Consider the following 20912-nt stretch of genomic DNA (forward strand, 5'->3'; position numbering starts at 1 on the left):
TTCTACTTCCTTGAGCCCCAACTCACGCATTCTTATGGTGAGGCTGTCATGTCATCATCCTTGTTCATTGTAATTTGTTATAAATTTTGAAAACTTTCTCATTCCTTATCCCAAACACTATAAATTTTGAAACTCTGTACTCAGTTTCACTAATTTATAGTTGTTCAAATGTAAAAGTCTGAAAATCACCAGGAGGTCCCCTTTAATGAATTGTGATTTCATTTTTCCCCCTTCTTTCTTCCCTTTTCACTACCCAACTGGAGTCGATTTTCATAAGCAGTCGATTAATACTGAGTTATGATATTATAGTTGTTTACGAGTTGCAAATAGAAATCAATTTTGGTATCAATATTGATATAAACACTAGTTTTTGCAGTCTATACAACTTTGAAGAGCTACATAGTCACAATAATAATAACAAAAATGATAAAGTACATCTATAAAGCGCCGTATCTATCATTACTAATGTAATGTAACGGGTGGTGTTACATTTGGAATGTTATTTTGAAGCAGAAATGAAGGAGCTCAGGTACAGTTTTGGTACATTTCATCGATGCAAAGTGTTTATTCACAATCGTTCAGAAATATCATGATGAAGTTCAATGACAAGTTAAATGACGAGTATGTACATCAGAGTAAAATATAGAAGTATCAAGATGCAGGAGAGAGAGCAATATCAAGTCCAGGTTGACTCTCTGATGTCGAAATCATGATCTCCCTTTGGGCCTTGGAAAGAACACCAAACTTGGACATGTTCAATGGGTGATGGGTGAGAATTTTGGTAAGACAACCAATCAAAAAGGGATAACTAAAAAGAGTGACCAAAGGGGTTGCCCTAAGGGGTGATGTTTGACCAATTAAAAGAGGGGGATTCTTTTGTGGAGGAAGTATTATACAGTTATAAGATAAGGGGCAGACAAAGAGTCTGGTGGTTCACAAGGTGTGTGTATATAATCTTTGGGTAATTAAACCAGGGACAAAGAAGGGTTGTTACAAGGGTGATTGAATGACTCCTTGATGTAAACATCAAACAAGGGTAATTAACGACAGGAAATTAATAGTGAATAATCTTGGTGTTATATTCTGAGGTGAGTTTACAAAAACAAGGGAATTTAGGTTGAGTTGTTAATGAACAGGAAGTTATCCCCAAAATATCCTAAATATACATTACACTAATCCCGTGAAGTTGGGGCAGAAAGTGTGACATTTTAGCATAACTCAATACTAATTATTTAAATGCTATACATATATTGTTTATAGGCTTTACATTTGTATTGAGACCATACATTTCCGTGGAAATTCTGTGCCATTCAGACTCAATTTTGATGAAGTTATTAAAACGATATGTAATGGTGTCCTGTAGCATCGTGACGTGTCCATGTAGCATCGTGATAGTTAAAATCTGGTCCTAAAAGACAAATTAATGCAATTAGCTTGACCAAAATTTGATATAGTATATGCATAATTACTAGATTATTCAGATAGCTAAATATCCTTTCCACAGTTTTACTTTTACAAGAAAATTACACAATGTGTCACTATGCTACGCGGTGTCCACCAAATGTCACAAAAAAAAAGGACACCGCATAGCATCGTGATACATTTTGTAATTTTCTTTTAAAATTAAAACTGTGTACAGGAAATTTGAGATATTCAGCTATCTCATTCACATCTTGTAAATATGCATATTGCATCAAATTTTGGTCAAGCTACTTGCCAAAATTTGTCTCTTGGGACCAAATTTTAAAATATCACGATGCTACATGGACACGTCACGATGCTACAGGACTCTGTTACATATTGTTTAATAACTTCATCAAAATTGAGTCTGAATGGCACAAAATTTCCGGGAAAATGTGTGGCCTCAATGCAAATGTAAAGCCCACAAACAATAAATGTATAGCATAATTAATATTGAGTTATGCTGAAATGTATTTTTTAAATATCACGATGCTACATGGACACTGTCTGATTTCAGGCCTGGGTTCTGGGGGCACTTCATGAAGCATTTTGTCCGACAACTTTGTCGGGCAAATTTGCTGCCAGCCAATCAAATGCAAGGATTTCTGTAGCTTTTAACAGTTTGTCAGACGAAATGTCTGACAAAATGCTTCATGAAATGCACCTGGGGGGCATTTCATGAAGGAACTTGTCGGATAAAATATCTGACAAGTCAATTATATCCGACAAGTTTTGAGAAATTCTTTAGTCTGATTGGCTGATTTCTCTGAACTTGTCGGATATAATTGACTTGTCGGACATTTTATCCGACAAGTTCCTTCATGAAACGCCCCCCTGGTCTCACTTAGTTCTTTTCAGCAGTACAGAGAACAACAAATCCCCTCGCCCCCCCCCCCCCCCAACACACTCACACACGCGTACACCTCATCGAATTTACGACCTTACTTGTTTGCTTTTAGTAAGACCATTAACAACAACGACTAAATTGCAGTGCACCGATTTTGATATCCAGTAGATTGTCAACATATTTCTGCATTGTTTATTCACCATTGCTGTTTTACCTTACGTGTATTTATAATAACAAAAACTGCAACTGAAAGCTTAGTGATTGCCCATTCTATGGTAGCATCTAACCAAATCATTGTGACTTTTAACCCTTTCTGTGCCAGGGACTTTGCACTGTTCACAACGCTGTTGTTGGATTTTCTGTGCCAACTGGCATTCAAAGCACACAAAGGGTTAAAGGGGAATTTTAGAATATTTTCATAATTTCACGTCATGTCTTGATCGGAAAAACCGATACTCAAAAAAGAATAAAATAAATAAAAAAAAAACCTAAACAAATTAAATTGAACAAGGATGATGACATAGGAGGCTCAAATATTTAGGAAATGTTGCAATGTGCAACAATACCGCTTTATAATTTAACGCAAATTCACCTTTGTATAATTCATGCATGCTGCCTTCTTTTGTTCTGTTTCCTTGAGCTCCCACGCATGCATGTCTATGGTGAGCATGTGAGGCTACAATGTCATCATCCTTGTTCATTGCAACTCGTCATAGATTTTGAAAACATTTTATTCCTCGTCCCAATCACTATAAATTCTGAAACTCTGTATCCAGTACTATAAATCAATTTATAGTTTTTCAGATGTAAAAGTCTGAATCTTCCGGAGAGTACGTTGAATGCATTTACTCACGATAGTCATCATGTATTACAGTTATGTCGCTTCCGTTGAGGTAGCCGCGTGCAAAGATGAATATTGGGTCCGTGTCCTGCGTCCAGTACAGTTGTTCCTCAACGGGATCGAAATGGATTTCCCCGACCCCGGGAAGATCCCCGAAAGGCAGTTTCTCGTAGTGCAGGTCGGTGACAAGGACACCAGAGTCGAGATGAGACATGTAAATGGCGCCCTCAGCGGCGTCCGAGATGAAGACTTCGTTGATGGCTTGAGGTTATTGAGAAAAAAAAAATGATTGGAAATGGAGGTTACAGTAGTTCCGCGGATGGTGTAAAGAAAAGGAAAAAGAAAAACGAGGAAACTAATGAGGGGTATAAGGATGACAGAGATGACGGAAAACACCAGACGATGAAGAAAACGAAATGCACAAAAAAAAAGAAAACAAGAAAACAAGAAACAGGGAAAAAATGAACACGCGGGGAAAGAATGACTGAAGTGGCAAGTGTGAAATATGATTTGGAATCGGTGAAATTCATATTGAAGGTGTCAGTGTTTGACTGAAGTCTTGATTACGATTGTCAGTCAGTGAAATTATAATCATTTTGTGCGTGTGTGTGTGTGCATGTGTGTGTATGAGTGTGTGTGTGAGTGTGTAATCGTATATCTGTGCGAAATGTACTGCAGTACAAGGGCCGCGGAACCATTGGGGCGCCTCCCCCCCCCCCCCACACACACACACACGCACCTTTTTGGCGTGTCAAAAGACAACTAGAAATGTCGCTTTGGCGACTGGTATGCCTCCGCCATAATGCATGATTTTCCCAATAGGCCTAGATAGTACATGTGGACAATGTGTGATTGCATTTTCACAAAATTGGCAAAATATTGAAATGACAAGTTTGTCACAAATGTGTTGAATGTTCACCTTCCTTGACCTAGGTTTAATTGGATGAATAGGAGAGCATGTATCTAGGGATTTAAGGACTTTAACTCAACTTTGACCCATTCATACATTTAGGCATTGAGTATTTTCAGGGTACAGGTGTGGAGAAAAAGTGCAATTTCTGAATTGAATAGTAAATTGTTACCATTTTCATCTGGCCCTTGACCCTAAAATTCATTTAAGATAATCACTTTCAGGTAGAACATGCATAATATGTACTAAGTTTCAAGATAACTTGAGCCACTTCCGAGATATGGAGGAAAAAGTTAGTTCAGCACTTTCACTTGATCTTTGACCTTTTGACCTTTGAGGCAAAAAAAGAAAAAAAAAAAACTTTCCAGAGAATTTCGATTAGGTTACACATGTATGCATACACCAAGTGTAAAAAAAAAAAAAAATAACCCTGCTGGCATTGCATGATAGGAGGGAAATAGTAAAATTTTGAAGTGTTGCACTTGACCTTTGACCCTGACCTTTGACCCCATGAACCCTACATTCTCTAGATAATCACTTCCAGTCAGTATATGTATATACTATGTTCCATGAAGATACCTTGAACAATTTTCCAAGGTATGCAGAAAAAAAAAAAAGAAGTTTTAATATTTTTAATTGACCTTTTGACCTTTGACCTTTGACCTCATGACCCAAACTTTCACCAGAGAATCTTAATTGGGTAATACATGTATACACTAAGTTTCAAGAAAATATCTTCAGGCATTCAATAGATATGGTGGAAATAGTGAAATTTTATGTATTTGACCTTGACCTTTTGACCTTTGACCTTGAGCATGTGCACCCAAAAGTTGATAGGCACAACTTCACCCCTTAAATACACATACATGCCAAGTTTCATTAGGATACCTCAACAGGTTTTGATAGTTACCTTGTCCACAAAATTCATTACGGACGGACGGACGGAAGGACGGACGGACGGACGGACAACCCGAAAACATAATGTCTCCGGCACCACTTCGTGGCGGAGGCATAAAAACCCAAGCCCCTATACTCTCATAAAACGTTTCACAACCCCCGACGTGTGCTGAGAAGGTTACAGCAGTGATAGTTTCGGACTATTGAAAAAGACCAAAAGCAATAATACCACAGGCATAAAACCTGCCTGTCCACTGAAGAACTACAAAAAAAAAAAAAAGCGGATATAACACGAGAGAGAGAGAAAAGAAGAAGAAAAAAAAACCAAACAAGCTGTGATCGATATTTACACGAAAAATCAAGTAGCAAAATTCAGGTTAATTGTAATGCCGTGCCCCCTCCCCCACCCGATATAGGATTTCATAGCCACAGTCGGTCTTCCAGTCATTACTTTATTGATTTTATGGTAAAACACACACACACACACACACACACACACACACACATACACAAAATGCTGCAAAGTCGTTATTTCTAGTTTCTCATCTCGTGTCCATTCCGGTTCATCTGAATTCTGTTGCTTCGTTTTGTTTTGTCTTGTTTGTTAGGTTGTTTGTTTTTTTCTTTGTTCATTACTGGTTGGTTGATTTCTATTTTTTTTTTTATAGGCCTACCTTTTATTTGACTGGTTACACACAGGAACATCACGATCAAAGGCATCAAGAAAATCTTCTCGCGTCTCAAACTAGCATGGTCCATATTGACGATTTCTCTATCGATAAAGTGCGAGAAAAATGTAACTGGCACGAACCTGTGAAAAAAACAACAAACAAACAAACAATCAGTGCACACCAGAAAGAAGATTGTTACGCACGAAGTAACTCTATATGCTATGCACACATCGTCTCCAGAAGACATTCATATCTCTGTCAAGACGCAATTTATACAAATAATCAACGTTGGTGAAGGTGATGGGACAAACTATCACTTCCGAGGCGATCTGGATGTAGCTATCTTTCCGAAGCGCAGCTGAGGAAAGATAGCGTACACATTCAGATCGCCGAAGAAGTGATAGTTTGTCTCATTGCCTGAAAATGAAAGTTGATTATTTGCTTTATATTCCACATCTAGGGTCCTAGATGTTCCCTTTTTGTTCCACATCTGATACCGTTTTAGCTGTCTTTAGGTATTCTCAGGGCTTAGGCTACGTATCGTTTGTAGTTTACTTTAGACGTATGCGCGTAGATGACAAAACAACGAATTTGCTCCGCGCCCCGCGCGTGGTCGACACAGAAATAAAAGTGCGTTACACTGTGGTCTATCACTTGATCCAGGGGCCCGTTGCATAAAACTCCAACCGGATTTTTTTCCGGTTGAAATCACAAAATTCTGGTTGGAAGCTCCCAACCAGAGTTTTTATGCAACGGATTTTACATTCTTATGTTAGCAACCTTAAAAAATTCAGGTTGGGCAAATCCCAACCTGAATTTTTTAAGGTTGCTAAAAAAGTTTTATGCAACGGGACAGGTCGAATGATAGACCACAGTGCAACGCACTTTTATTTCGCGCGTACTCAAAATTGTAAGTTATATCACGCGTTGGGACTGTGTGGACTAAGAGATCAGCGAAACAAAATGACTATCATCACAGAGTGTAACGAACTTTTCTTCGGTAAGCACTGTTTGGGCACCCGTCCCGCGTCATCATGAATATCCATCATCTACATGTATCCGTATTACCGTGGAAATACATAATTTTTACATTTCCTGGTAGCGTTTTTACATTTCCCTGCAAAACTGAACATTTTTTCCATCTCCCGGTGAGACATTTTAACACTCCCCGTTGATGCAATTTTTCGAGATTTTTATATTTCCCGGCGATACGTTTTTACATTCTATGGCACGTATCCAGCGTTCTGGCCATTTACTTGTACAGTATCTTACTGCCTGATGAATATTCATGATGAAGCGGGACGGGTGCCCAAATAGTGCTTACCCTTTTCCCTTTTTTTTTTACCCTTTTCTTCTCAGGTGATTTATTGGGCAAAACTACGCTTTATCACGAGATCAGCTCTCGACCAATCCTGCAGACAGATTCTTAGTATGTGGAATGTAAATAACGATGAAGCCACTTTGATTGGCTCCGAGCCGTAATGATTTTTGCTGCACTTTTGTTTTTTGTTTTTTTTGTGTGTGTGTGTGTGTTGAGGTGTAGGGTAATTTACCCACAGCTTGTTTTGTTTTGGTTTAGTGTTTACAAAATTACCATCAGATCAGAGACAGCGGCGGCATGAAGAAACAGATACGGCTCGGACTAGTTTTGAACGGAGAACATACACTGTCACGGTCCACTGCCAATGCATAGGCTCTACCTTCTATTCGCACGAGAACTCTCCTTTAAAAGGGAATGAAACCGAACAAACCAAAGACATGTGGATTAAGCGGTTGCAGCAATAGTAGAACACGTCAATAAAAGTTCACAAACTATGGATTTCTATTTTCCCGGGTCGAAAACCCCATTTATGGCCTGCGGAACCGGGGGGGGGGGGGGGGGGGGGAGACGGGGGTTCGCCGCCCCCCCCCCCACACACACACACACACACACATTTGCACCAAAGAAATGCATAAGGTGTCACCACTTCGGCCCCTCCCCTTTTTTTACCCCGGAAGTGCGTAAGTTCCATAAGAAAGAAATAGATAGAGACCTTGAAGTGTGAGCGAGGTAAGTTTACTGGTATGTTTTGTTTTGTTTTGTTTTGGTTTTTGGTTTGGGTTTTTTGTTTTGTTTTGTTTTGTTTTTTGGGGGTTTTTGTTTTGTTTTGTTTTGTTCTTTGGGTTTTTTTTGTTTTTTGTTTTGTTTTGTTTCTGTTTTGTTTTGTTTTTTTGTTTTTTTCCTTTTTTTTTCTTTTTTTTTCTTTTTTTTTTTTTTTTTTTGCTTGTCAGCTGAAGAAACCCAGAGGTGGCACCAAAAGTTGCGCTGAAGGCCTTTTTTTTTTTTTTTTTTTTTTGGTTAGTTCATTAAACCCGGAAGTTGCCCCACCCCCCACTTTTGAAAACGTTCCGCCGGCGGTGCATAAAACCTGTAGGTGGTTGGTCCCAGAGAAACCAACAGGTCTATTGGTTCTGTTGGACCATTGAAACGCCAGATCTTAGTGGGCCCGCAGAAATTTGTAATGAACTATTAGAAACACACACAAATCCATGGACAATTTACAAACATAAGCAAAACTACTACTATCATAAGTTGTCGATAGAGTATAATTATAAGAACTTTAAATTCAAAGACTTTACCAAAAAATAGTTGACGTCATTTTCACTCATTTCATTAGAAATTCACTGAAAGCAATATCTTAACCCATATTCACTAACTGTACATTGTCTCTATAATGTAAATACGTTTTCATTTTTTTAAACCTAATTATTATGACTAAAATGTGAAATCATATTTTGACAGACCTCACTCTATGGGATTCAATAGTTTCATCAATCTGTGAAGGAAACAACTCATGCTGCCTCACCATCTTTGTAAAAGCTTGAAATATATAAAACAGTTCACAATTATGCAAACGATGCTATTTTCCATAATCGAATTTACTTTCCGCACGCCCACGAAGTATATATGCATTGTTCCTCCTAATTATTGTATATATATAGTTATATAATTTATCTCGTATACTATTACTACATGAATCTTTTGCAAATGTTTGAACAATATCACTTCATGACATGTATACTTTGTACTATGTTTTGATTTTCGTTGATTGGAAATAAACTATGATTGAATTGAATTGAATTGAATTGAATGCTCTATATAGAGACCCAATGAGGCAATACACGTAGGAGGACTACAGTAATTGCAATGCATTGTACAGTGATGGGTCCAGGAGGGGGCGCACCTGGCGCCCCCTTATTTTTTTCTTATATCATAAATAAAACGAAAAAATGAAAGGGGTGCAAACCATTGTAGTACACCAAAGATCATCTCAGTGCAGGATTTTTGCTAGTACTCTAGTAGAACACTGCTACTAACGTTAGTAGGCCTATACTACTACTACTAGGGCAAGTCCAAGCTATTTGATCACACAAGACTGAAAATTCAAAATGGGTCAATCTACATAAATTTCGTATCATTTTAAAGCTAAGAAGTTAAAATACATGAATTTCAAAAAGAAAAAGTAAAAATCCTTCCGCATAACCAGCAATAAATTAATTAATCTGCATAAATTAAAATTTAGAGTAACGCGTGGGACATTCAAAAATTCTGCATTTTAAAATGTATCTTTTAATTTTTGCAAGTTTTTATGAAAATAAGTATGGTGACCTTAAGTCTGAATAACAAGTTATCATGACTGTGATTTTCAGTTTCTCAACTGATTAAATATTCAAATGAGGGATGGGCCAAAATTAGCATGTCCCACGCGTTACTTTTTTAGGTCATTATTTCTCATTTGCATCAAAGTTAAAGATTTAATTGACTTGAAACTTTCAAAAGACCAAATTCACAATGGACCTAATCATATCCAAGAGATAAAAAGATAGTCTGATAAATCTCATGCTTACAATTTTTAATCAAATTTAGTAACGCGTGGGACATTTCAGTAACGCGTGGGACGATTTGTGTACAAGTCAGTGGAAGTGTTAGTGTTACTAAATCTTAGTCTTCTATGGGAAATGTGTACATTTCATTATTGAGGGATTTTTTGTAATTTTCTGAATTCTGACTTAAAATTTGGTGAAAGTTCCACTTTGCATAAATAATTCACAAAAGATCATTACACGCTATTTTCAAGGTCACATTTAAAGTCAAATGTCAAAAAATAAAGGATAACAATTAACACAGGCATTTCATATTTTTTATTATATGTCATTTTCAGTTGTAGGCCTATATCTATTGTTCTGGTGGGTCTAAATCATTGAAATTTGCAAGAATTTATTAGAAAGTTTAGATAATTAGTACCACATATTAAAGTTTCTTTGAGTAGATGTGCAATTCACATCACAATATTCATAGTGACAAAAATGTGCCACGCGTTACTTGTCCCACGCGTTACTATAGGCCTACCTATCTTTCTATTGTGTCTAAAACTCTAAATTGTTACTAACGTTAGATTCTAACGTTAGTAGGGCCTACATCACATGGAAGTCCCCAGGCTCTGATCTCAGCCTGAGGTCTACAGGATTTAATCCTTTGTAATTGAATGGCCCTCTAACGTTAAGGTTACACAAGTAGATTTTCTAGGCCTAGCCTACTCCTGCCTAGGTTCTACAGACTTCAACTTATTGGGCATCAAAGGTACTGGTAGGCCCTAGGCTAGGCCTAACACAACAGTTAGGGCCTAATTCAGGTACTAGACAACATAGCAAATTAGCATACTTGCCAACATTTTCAATAATTCATTTGAGAAAGCGGTATATAATCCAGGATGCCTATGCGAGCAGCACTAGCTTGAATGCTAATAAAATCTTTCAAAAGCGGTAGTCTACCGCCAAATGGCCTAGTCATATAACGTTAGACTACTAGTTACTACGCTAGGTGCCTAGAAAAGTAGAATCTAACGTTAGTCTTGGTAAACAAGGAGCGCAAAACAATCGTAGGTCCTACGCCTGGAACTTCTAACAAAGTTGTAGGCCTAGACAGCTAGGTAGATTCTAGATCTAAACGTTAGACTTTCTAGTAGACCATAGAGATAGTAATAGAAGCCTATCTAACGACGTTAACCCCAGTTGAGCCGAGTCGAGTCCGGAGTAGACTCGGGCAGGTGTCTATGGCCCATAATGGGGTGTTTACATGTACGTTAGAACTAAACTGTTACTCTAACATGTTAGTGGTAGTCTCTAGAAAAATACATTAAATCTAACGTTAGAATATGTAGCAAAATCAGCCCGTCCTCAACGGGTTACAGTTCTCTGACAGATAACCTGTTTTAGACCACCTCTGTGTCTGACTTACGTCTGTGTTTCTCAGCAAAAGAACGATGCGACTGATAAAAAAGAAGTGCAGGGACCGGCGGGCGGCGGGACCGGCGCAGCTAGGGTCTGCGTTAGGCCTTTTCAAAGATGATCTTTGGCCTTACTCCGACCAGTTAACAGTGCAAAAGTGCCGCCGTATTTTGACTAGTAAAAAAAAATCCGGCCTACGACCTACGCTACGTACGTGTCTGTGTCATACGTCAGGATCTTTGCTTCATGGGTAACGGTGTATAAGCACGGCACTGTTGCTGGGGCACCCATCGCGCTTCATCATGAATATTCATAATCTTATATACTATTGGTACCGTACGTATCATACCGTAGAAATACATGATTTTTACATTTCCCGGCAAAACTGAACATTTTTCCATCTCCCTATTCCCCATTTGATGCAATTTTTCGAGATTTTTACATTTCCCGGCGATACGTTTTTACATTCATCGATGTTCTTATGCAAATTATGGTACCTATTCAGCGTTCTCGGCACCAAAGACGCTACGAAAGTGCGCGCTAATCCTGTACATTTTGAAACAAATGGACAGCGCGCGGTCCTCAAGCGTATTACGCGCATCATTTGAGACCACTTAAAAAGACGCTTAGACAGCGCGTCTCAGGTGATGTGCGTCTTTGGCCTGAGACGCGCTGTCTTTGAAGTTGTTGTTGTCTATCAAGCGTCTTTGATTGTGAGATCATGTTGTTGCCAAATTTTTACCTCAACGAAATAATCCTTATTACTTAAAATCTTGTTCTTCAAAACCATCCCCTCAATCGAAAAAAAGGTACGACTATAATTTTTAAATCTTTTTAACACAATAAAAATACCACTACCTTTGGAAATGAATGATGTTTCTAGGTGTACTGAGTTTGTACTTAGCTCTCTTTTGTATCGTCATGTAGGGTAGCCATTTTGTGTCCATTTTTATTGCGCGCCTTCGTATCTCGTTATCTCTACTATTTTGCTCGGCACTTATAATCTTGTTGCCTGATGCCCGAACAGCTCCAGTGCTTACTCTGTACGAGCTGAAATTTTCGCGAATTGGTACTTCGAGGACATTTTCGCGTGTTGTTAATTTCGCAGTTGCGAGGGTCTAACTGAACTTACTTATTTGCGCGTTGTCATGGTTGTTATTTTCGCGTGTTGTTATTTTCGCGATTCAAAGGCGATTCGCGAAATTCGCGAAAATAAAACCACCGCGAAAATTTCAGCTCGTACAGTACCTTGCTCATGGCGCCGCACACACGTACGTAGGCCTAACGCTACACGCAGGCGCAGCCCTAACGCTACACCAAAGAGATTTTTCTCCTCCCCACCACTAGAGGGCGGACTCTACAATGGAGTCAGTGATTTCATGGGGGCCGCCATACAGTCAGACCGCAACACCCTGAAAAGCCTTCTCATTTATCGTACGCGTATGCATGGACCTTGCGGACATGAATACGTAATGAGCTGGAAGACCATATTTTTAGAGTCCCTGTAAATCTAAACGACATTACCAATCTTCCTGATTAATACATCGATAAAAAGCTGAAAAGTTGTACTTTGATGACATCCGACTACTTGAAAGGTTGTGACATATAAAACATACTGAACAAGGACATTTTAAAACATAAAATTTGCATATTTTTCATTTTTCTTAGGGGGTACATTACAACAATGAAATAAACGTGGACCAAAATCGAAGAGGTATGAAATGAAAGAGGAAATATCATACCATGGAAATATGATGACTTCATGTGGACTGATTATTGGAACGGGTCAGGTGATCGAATAAATCATTGCGTCGTACAGTTAATTTTTGACGAGATTTCAGTTTGCCGCGAATACGCGTTTCTGATTGGTTAATTCCCTCCGAGTGGAGAGTTGAAACAGTTGGTCAGCGCGGAAGGACAGTAAACGTGTGCTGTACATACAGTAATACTCTGTGTGTAGATAAAAGTGTAGGACCCTGTGAGTGTGTGTGTGTGTGCGCGCGCACGATGTATGTATACGCGCTCGGGCTAAGATCTCCACGTCAACAACAAGAACAACGCTCCACTCTGATCGACAGCTCAACTTTGGCTTGGACTTTGTTAACTCAGATAGCAGTAACTGTCGCATTAATGAATGGCTCATTATTAATCAATAATAAAAGATCAAAAACTTATTGTGCACACATAGTTCTTTGGGGATCTCTATTGTGAATTACAATAATTATTCCATCTAATTCCACTGTATACATCGCTGAGTAATTTAACTAATGATACCCTGGGAGCGCATGATTATGCATGTATCTCAAATTGCCACTCCACGATTTTCACTCGACGAGACTTTCAATTTTCATAATTTTCTAAGCGAGGGACCAATTCAGTTCTTACTGTGCTATTATAACAAGAATCTCTAGAACGTTGGATATCAGTAATGAGTTGATTCAACTTTGGAACGGGTCGGGTGATCAATAAATAGAAAGCCTTGTCATAATATGTTCTAGGATCGTTTTAAAAAATGTCAGCAGGATGCGGTGATAAGAATAGCGGTATCATAAGTTCATTTCACATGATATAAGCATTAAAAAGTCTGATTAATATCAAACATTCACAAATCATGTCAATTAGTCACGGAGAGTAGATCTTCATGTCGTCAATATATGAATCTCGTAGACCATGCACTTTGTCTCTGAATTATCTCGCAAAATCTCGGGTGTTGAGAAGGACATGCGCAAAAACCTGCGCGTACGATAAATGTTTGATTTGAGCTCATTAACAGCAGCGTTGCGGTCTGACTGCCATAGCTCACTTAACAATGGCGGACTTTGCGTACTATGTATACATTTCTACAGCGCGTATTACGCGAACTTCTGAACTTTTACGCGAGTACGCACTTGATTTTGGCTGCTCCTCGGTTGCTCCTTTGCTAGCGTGTTAGCACGAGGGGTGAGCCTACCGTTGTACCGCCTCGTTGTCATCCAATGCTCCCCTTGCGCTCACAAAACAATAGTACAGGGCGTACAGACTCCGCACTCTAGCAGTCATGGGGAAAATCTCTTTGCGCTACACGCATGCCCAGCCAATGCTGGGCATGCGAGTGGATTCCAGTCGCCGGCCAGCCAACAGGTTTGTGGGGTAAACGCGCTATACGGGGGCACGCAGAGCGAGTCGCCTTGTTTAAAGGCTACCCATGAGCATACAATATACTAGTAATTATAGCGCAGCAGCTACCTAGTCGTTGCATACCCACCGAACTAAAAGATAGTGGAATGCATGTCCCTATTCCGAACATACACGAGACCGTGCAGCCAAATTCCGTGTTGCGTCGCCATCTTGCTAGGGCATTTTTGTATGCCTCCGCAACGAAGTGGCCGGAGGCATTATGTTTTCGGGTCGTCCGTCCGTCCGTCCGTCTGTCCCGTTTTGTTTTTGTAAAAATCATGTATTTCCACCGTATTCCGGCCGACCCCCCCCCCCCCCACCCCCTAGCACGCGCACGGAATGAAAAACTGATGCACGGTTGTTTTAGCCAATAGGCGTCTCGTACTGAGTGCTCGAACGCTCGCTTAATGCGCGAACCTTTGTTACAAGTGCGCGTACTCCTGCTACAAGTGCGCGATAAACATGTTGCCCGTGTGGTGGGGGAGAGGAGGGAGACACCGCAATTTGAGCTAATGGCTGCGGCCGGTAAGCACTACAGTATTTGGGCACCCGTCCCGCTTCATCATGAATATTCATGATCATCTGTATGTATCCGTAATACGGTGGAAATACATAATTTTTACATTTCCCGGCGGCGTTTTTACATTTCCCGGCAAAACTGAACATTTTTCCATCTCCCGGCGAGACGTTTTAACATTCCCCGTTGATGCAATTTTTCGAGATTTTGATATTTACCGGCAATACGTTTTTACATTCTATGGCACGTATCCAGCGTTCTGCCATTTACTAGTACAGTATCTTACTGCCTGATGAATATTCATGATAAAGCGGGACGGGTGCCCAAATAGTGCTTACCCGGCCCAGTGCCACAAATTGTCTGCTGCCCTCAACGAACCCGAATCGGTCTATGTAAAGCAAAATAGACCCACCAAACTAAATTTTTAGTTCGGTGAATAGACCATATAGAGCTCTATTATACAGCTCTATAATATAGACCGATTCGGGTTCGTTGAGGGCAGCAGACAATTTGTGGCACCGGGCGCAGCCATTAGCTCAAATTGCAGTGTCCAAATGAAATTGATATCGACCTTAACGTACGTGAAGAGCATTTTAGAAATCTCAGTCAGACTAAGGGCACCGAAGAAACTCCTTTGTACACTCCTATCCCAGTTAGTCCAATAAATGACGATTTGAACAGACCTATTGATATTGACGAATTTGTCACGCAAGTTAAACGTTTTGAAGAATGTTCTGAACGAATTTCTGAAAAACTCTTCTGGCCGTTTGCTACTGTATCTTGTATTGTCGTACTATTCAATATTGTTTTATAGATAGTGGTGTTGTTCCTTCTGATTGGACAATTGGACTAATGAAACCTCTGTATAAAAAGAAAGGAGACGCAAAAGACCACAATAACTATCGAGACATCACTTTGCTCAGTTGTTTAGGGAAGCTCTTTACAAGCATATTGAATAAAAGGTTAACGTCTTATCTCGAGGACAATAATTTACTTGGAGAAGAACAAGCTTGCTTTAGAAGTGGCCATTCAACTCTAGACCATATTTTTGTTTTACATTCCATAATTGATTTAAGTACTTAGCCGAAGGTGAAAGAGTATACTGTGCGTTTATCGACTATAAAAAAGCATTTGATTTAGTAGATAGATCAGCTCTTTGGATGAAGCTTTTTAATGCAAATATTAATGGATTTTTTTTTTTAAGTTATACAAAACATGTATGGCCAGGCAAAATCATGTGTAATAAAAGATAACGAAGAGTAATCCCTATTTCAATGTAATATCGGGGTTAGACAAGGAGAAAACATTTCACCCATTCTGTTTGCCCTCTTTCTCAATGATTTCAGTAATTTTCTAAAATGCAAATGTCATGGCTTGGATGTAATGCCAAAAAAGCTCAACGCACATGCATGACAAAATGAAATCCAAGTGTACATTAAACTTTTCACGTTAGTCTATGCAGACGACACCTTGATTCTAGCTAAATCACCGGGTGACTTGCAGAATGCGTTAAATGCACTATCTGAATATTGTTACAACTGATCATTACATGTTAATTCAGACAAGACAAAAAAAAAATTATTATCTTCTCTAGAGGTAAAGTTAGGAAACTACCTTTCATTTCAACAATGGCGAATTATCTGTAGTAGATGATTACGTATATTTAGGCACAACATTCAATCATAATAACACATTTAAAAAAGCGCAGATGAAACAGTTGAACCACAATCATTGGATCTGCCTATTGATATACTATTAGATTATTTGACCAACTTGTCATTCCAGTTCTTCTCTATGGCAGCGAAATATGGGGGGTTTAAGTTATACGTGATCTTGAGGTATTTCATGTCAAGTTTTGTAAACAGATTTTGAAATTACATAAGTCAACGGCAAATTGCATGGTGTTAGGTGAACTATAAAGGTAGATTTAGTCTTGACAAATATATTTTCAATAGAATGATTAATTTCTTGAGCAATTTAGAACACTCTGGAGAAAACAAACTTTCGGGGATGATCTATAGAGTTTTGAAAGTTTTGTATAATCAAAATGTATATCAGTCTTTGTGGCTGAAAAAAAAAATAAAAACTACCATCGATATGTTGGGAATGTCAGATTTGTGGTTTAAATGCGAAACGACAAATAGTACTTGGATAATATTCAATTGACCAACGTTTGAAAGATTGTTTGTCTGAAAACTGGTACTGTGCTATATGATAATCCTCAATACGTGTATTACGAACAGAATCTTTAAAAAGTCTCTTCAATTAGAAAAATGTATTACTGATCTTCCTAAAAAAAAAAAAATATCGAATACGTTTTTGTAGATTCCGCTGTCCAAATCATCGTCTTCCTATAGTTACAGGGAGATATGAGAATGTTAAACGAAGCAATAGAGTATGTAAGCTTTGTCAGTCACAACTAATAGGAGATGAATTTCATTATTTGTTTGTTTGTCCGACTCTTTCCACGGAGAGAAAATTATAGACAGTAACTTCACAAAAAGACCAAATACTTTCAAAAAGGAAAAATTATTTAACACAACCAACTCAGGCACACTTATAAATCTGGCTAAGTATTGCAATACCATTATGCTTTGCTTTTAGTTTTCTTTACTCATGTAATTAATTTGAATATCTTGACTAATCATCATGCAATTGTTGTTTTTTTTTAATACTTTGTCGTGTATATAATGTACAATTTTTTTTACAATTATTGTTAATTTTTGTGTTCTGTTGTTGCTGGTGTTTTGTTACACATCACTGTTTTACCGTTAAAGTGGATCTTTAGATTTATTGATATGCCAAATAATTAGGTGATACGCTATCAGCGTATCACCTATTGTGATTGTCAAAATCTCTCTTTATTAGGTGATACGCTATCAGCGTATCACCTATTGTGATTGTCAAAATTTCTCTTTTTTTTTATTCTTCTTTCTTTCTGCCACATTTTGTGTCGTCAATATCTCAAGAATGACATTACGAAATAACATGACATTTTCAGTCAACATGTCTTATGACAAAATCTAGCCACAATAAGGTTTTCATGACAGTAACATATCTATGACGTCATCTAGGCGCCATTTTGTGATTTTCGGACTTTGTCACATGATCGATCATAACTTCATAACTAGATGTCATTTCTGTATCATTTTCGGTGGACATGAAGTTCAGGTCACGCTCTATCTTACTTTTTAACGCTAGTTACACAGGTCATCATTACGCGCGCGTAAGCGCGCGTCAAAATTTTAAAAGGCTCAAAACGACTTCCCAATGGAAAATCTCGAAGTTTCAGACAATTTTAAGCGTTTCAAACATTTTCTCGCGTGCGCGTCCGTCCGCGCAATTTCGCGCGCAGAGCCCGTAAGCAACATGAAAATGCAATTTTTTTGACTGATTTGGATTCCTTATACTTTGAGTAACAATATCCATTGATTTCCGATCGATTTCGACCTATAACAAAGGAATGCACTGGCGTCAAAGTTGAAATTCCGCGTGCGCGTCTTTCTGCAAATATAGTGAAAAAACATGTCTTTGTTTATTTCGCCATAGCTCTTTAAATCGTCCGTTGACCCTATATTTCTATTGCATATTACAAAAGTATATGAATTGTAGATAACATTCCAAGTATCAATATTGCCAGGAATACGCGATGACGTCATCATATCGTCATTTTAAATAAAAAAAGTGGAATTAATTTTTTTGAGGTACTGTTTCAGACATTCATTTGCTCGTATCTCTGTTGTTTAAGCTCAATATTATCCCAAATTCAGATATGTTGTACTTTGAACACTTGCCTCTCAAGTCCATGTGATGGTTTTGAAATATGATGACGTCATCATACTAGAAATTGTTATTAAATGTAAAGACTCAAAATCAGACGAGTTTACGTGTTATGTCTATGGGAGGTGATTTTTTTTTAAACCATGCATTGACTTGACAACGTTTAAGCACCTTTACCTCATCTGATTTTGCTCCATTTCCTCTGAAACATACGTATGTTGTAGCTGAGACAATAAGCTTTAGTAATCGTGCATTTTATGTTTTCAAATCTCCTCATTAGGTTGATAATTTTGTAGTTTAAAACTGAAAATGAGAATGCAATCTGTACAGAACGATTCCCAATTTTTCTTTGCAACTGTATATTGATCGAATCCACGCTGCCACTTGTGAGAAGTTGAATAGCGCCATCACAAGTCAACTAGTCACGATAGTATCATTATATATTTAAGTTTCGCATTCACTCTTCAGGACAGCCGTGTGGCGTAATCGCTTAGCGCTGGGTGTTCATAACGCCATACCGGAAGGTGAGAAGTTCGACTCCCGCAGGACTTTTCCCGTTCTTTTTGTTTTTCTTTTCTTTTTTTTTTCGGCAGGTCAGCTTTACTCCGATGTCATTTATCATATTATTTTATCAAGTGTACGTAACCCGTGAACACGGCTGCTCTATTTCCCTTGTTTTGTATTGGAGTTTGGAGGTTGGGTTTGCTTCATTAATTTTGTCACACTTAATGTTGTAAATTGTCCCTTGTTACAGTGTCCCGCTTGCCACCTTTCGTTTGCTCTTTCCTTTTCTCTTCATTGGTTATTGTTATACTGTAACAGGATAGGTAGGAACATGTACGTTTGAATAACTTGCAGGTATGGGAGCTGAATTGATTAACTCTAGTCCAGGTGTATGGCGTCTCGCTCATCTCTTTGAAATTCCAGGTTGTTATTGTTTGACCCAATAACGGAGATGTAGACAGGTTTTATGTTGCTATAGAGGTATCTTGTGCCACATGAATGGAAGGCATCACTGTTTAGTAGTAGTAATGAACTTTTTCATGTTGTAAATGATATAAAGATATGAATTTCATATCCAGTCTTCGGGACAGCCGTGTGGCTTTAGAGTCGCTTAGCGCGCTGCATGGTCATTATGCACTACCTTAGGACGAGATGTTCGAGACCCGCAGGACGCTATTATTTTTTTTTTCTCTCTCTTTCTTTGTTTTTCTTTTGGCAGTTCAGCCTCATTCCGATGTCATTACCCCACGACACACAGTCACTCAAGTTCCCTTTTTTTTTTGTCGGAGGCTGGAGGTTGGATTTGCTTCATTTATCATACGTAATGTTGTAAATTGCCCTTGGTATACAGTGCCCCGATTGCCACCTTTCGTTTTCTCTTTCCTTTTCTCTACGTTTGTTCCTGTTACACTGCACAAGACAGGTCGGGAAATAATTTACATAACTCAACTGGAGCAGCAATGGCAACTGAATAAATTAACTCTAGGCCAGGTGTATGGCGTCTAGCTCATCTCTTTGAAATTCCAGATTGTTATTGTTTGACCCAATAGCGGAATTGTAGACAGGTTTTATGTTGCTATAGAGGTATCTTGTGCCACATGAGTAGAAGGCATCACTGTTCAGTAGTAGTAATGAACTTTTTCATGTCCCTCCATGTCAATTATAGTGTGGTTTAAAGGGGTTGTGTGTCTATCTGCCAAAGAAAAGGAATAACTTATTTTCGTCATGGCTGTTTCTCTATACGTAGCCGTAGGTAATGAGTGTTGTTGGTATCTGAGCAGTGAATAACACAACATCAGGCTGAAATCCCCCTTAGTTATACGCGCTAACCGTTCAATTGATATTTATCATCTTGATTTATGTATTCAATCACTGCTAATGGACGGTTACAGAATTATGTTATGACACCTTTCACTGAAAGTTTGTAAAGCAAAGTTTGTGGACAAGGCAAGCAATTGTACATAAATAATACCATTGATTTCAGAGGGAAATTATGGCATACCTAAATGTAAGGGTATCATTGCTTTGGAATTGCTGAGACAAGCTATCTTGGCACGAGGGCTTCCACTTCTAATAAGAGATCCCTTTGAAGATGTGTCAGTCACGGGTGATCGTCATGATTCACCTTTCACGTAGAAGGTATACGTTCCACACTCTTAGTTCGAGAAGACTTACCATCATACTTCAAATTGTGTTTAAAGGTAAAGACTCAAAATCAGACAAGTTGACGTGTTATGTCTATGGAAGGTGATTTTTTTTTTTTTAACCATGCATTGACTTGACAACGTTTAAGCACCTTTATCTCAGCTGATTTTGCTCCATTTCCTCTGAAACTTAAGTATGTGGTAGCTCAGACAATAAGCTGCAGTAATCATGCATTTTATTTTTCAAATCTCATCAGGTTGATAATTTTGCAGCTAAAAACTGAAAATGAGAATGGAATGTGGACAAAACGATTCCTGAATCATCTTTCACGTATAAGCTTACGTTCCTCATATTTTCTCGTCAAGACGTACTGTCATGGCCGAGAGGATAAAGGCGACGTCACAAGAGACGTGAGG

The 20912-nt window shown here is 38.5% G+C and overlaps 1 protein-coding gene across 1 annotated transcript in view; it reads right to left on the reverse strand.

Moving 5' to 3' along the window:
• The window catches only part of LOC140226545 (uncharacterized), a 125202-nt gene that overhangs the window by 93316 nt on the left and 10974 nt on the right, over positions 1–20912 (reverse strand). The window contains exons 2-3 of the mRNA XM_072306996.1: positions 5631–5767; positions 3162–3410 (exon numbers count right to left, since the gene is read on the reverse strand). Coding sequence (XP_072163097.1) covers positions 3162–3410; positions 5631–5715 — 334 coding nt within the window. The 5' untranslated portion in view covers positions 5716–5767. The remainder of the gene's footprint in view (positions 1–3161; positions 3411–5630; positions 5768–20912) is intronic.

The sequence above is a fragment of the Diadema setosum genome, chromosome 3 (assembly GCF_964275005.1).
Source record: "Diadema setosum chromosome 3, eeDiaSeto1, whole genome shotgun sequence".
In the NCBI taxonomy this organism is placed as follows: Eukaryota; Metazoa; Echinodermata; class Echinoidea; order Diadematoida; family Diadematidae; genus Diadema; species Diadema setosum.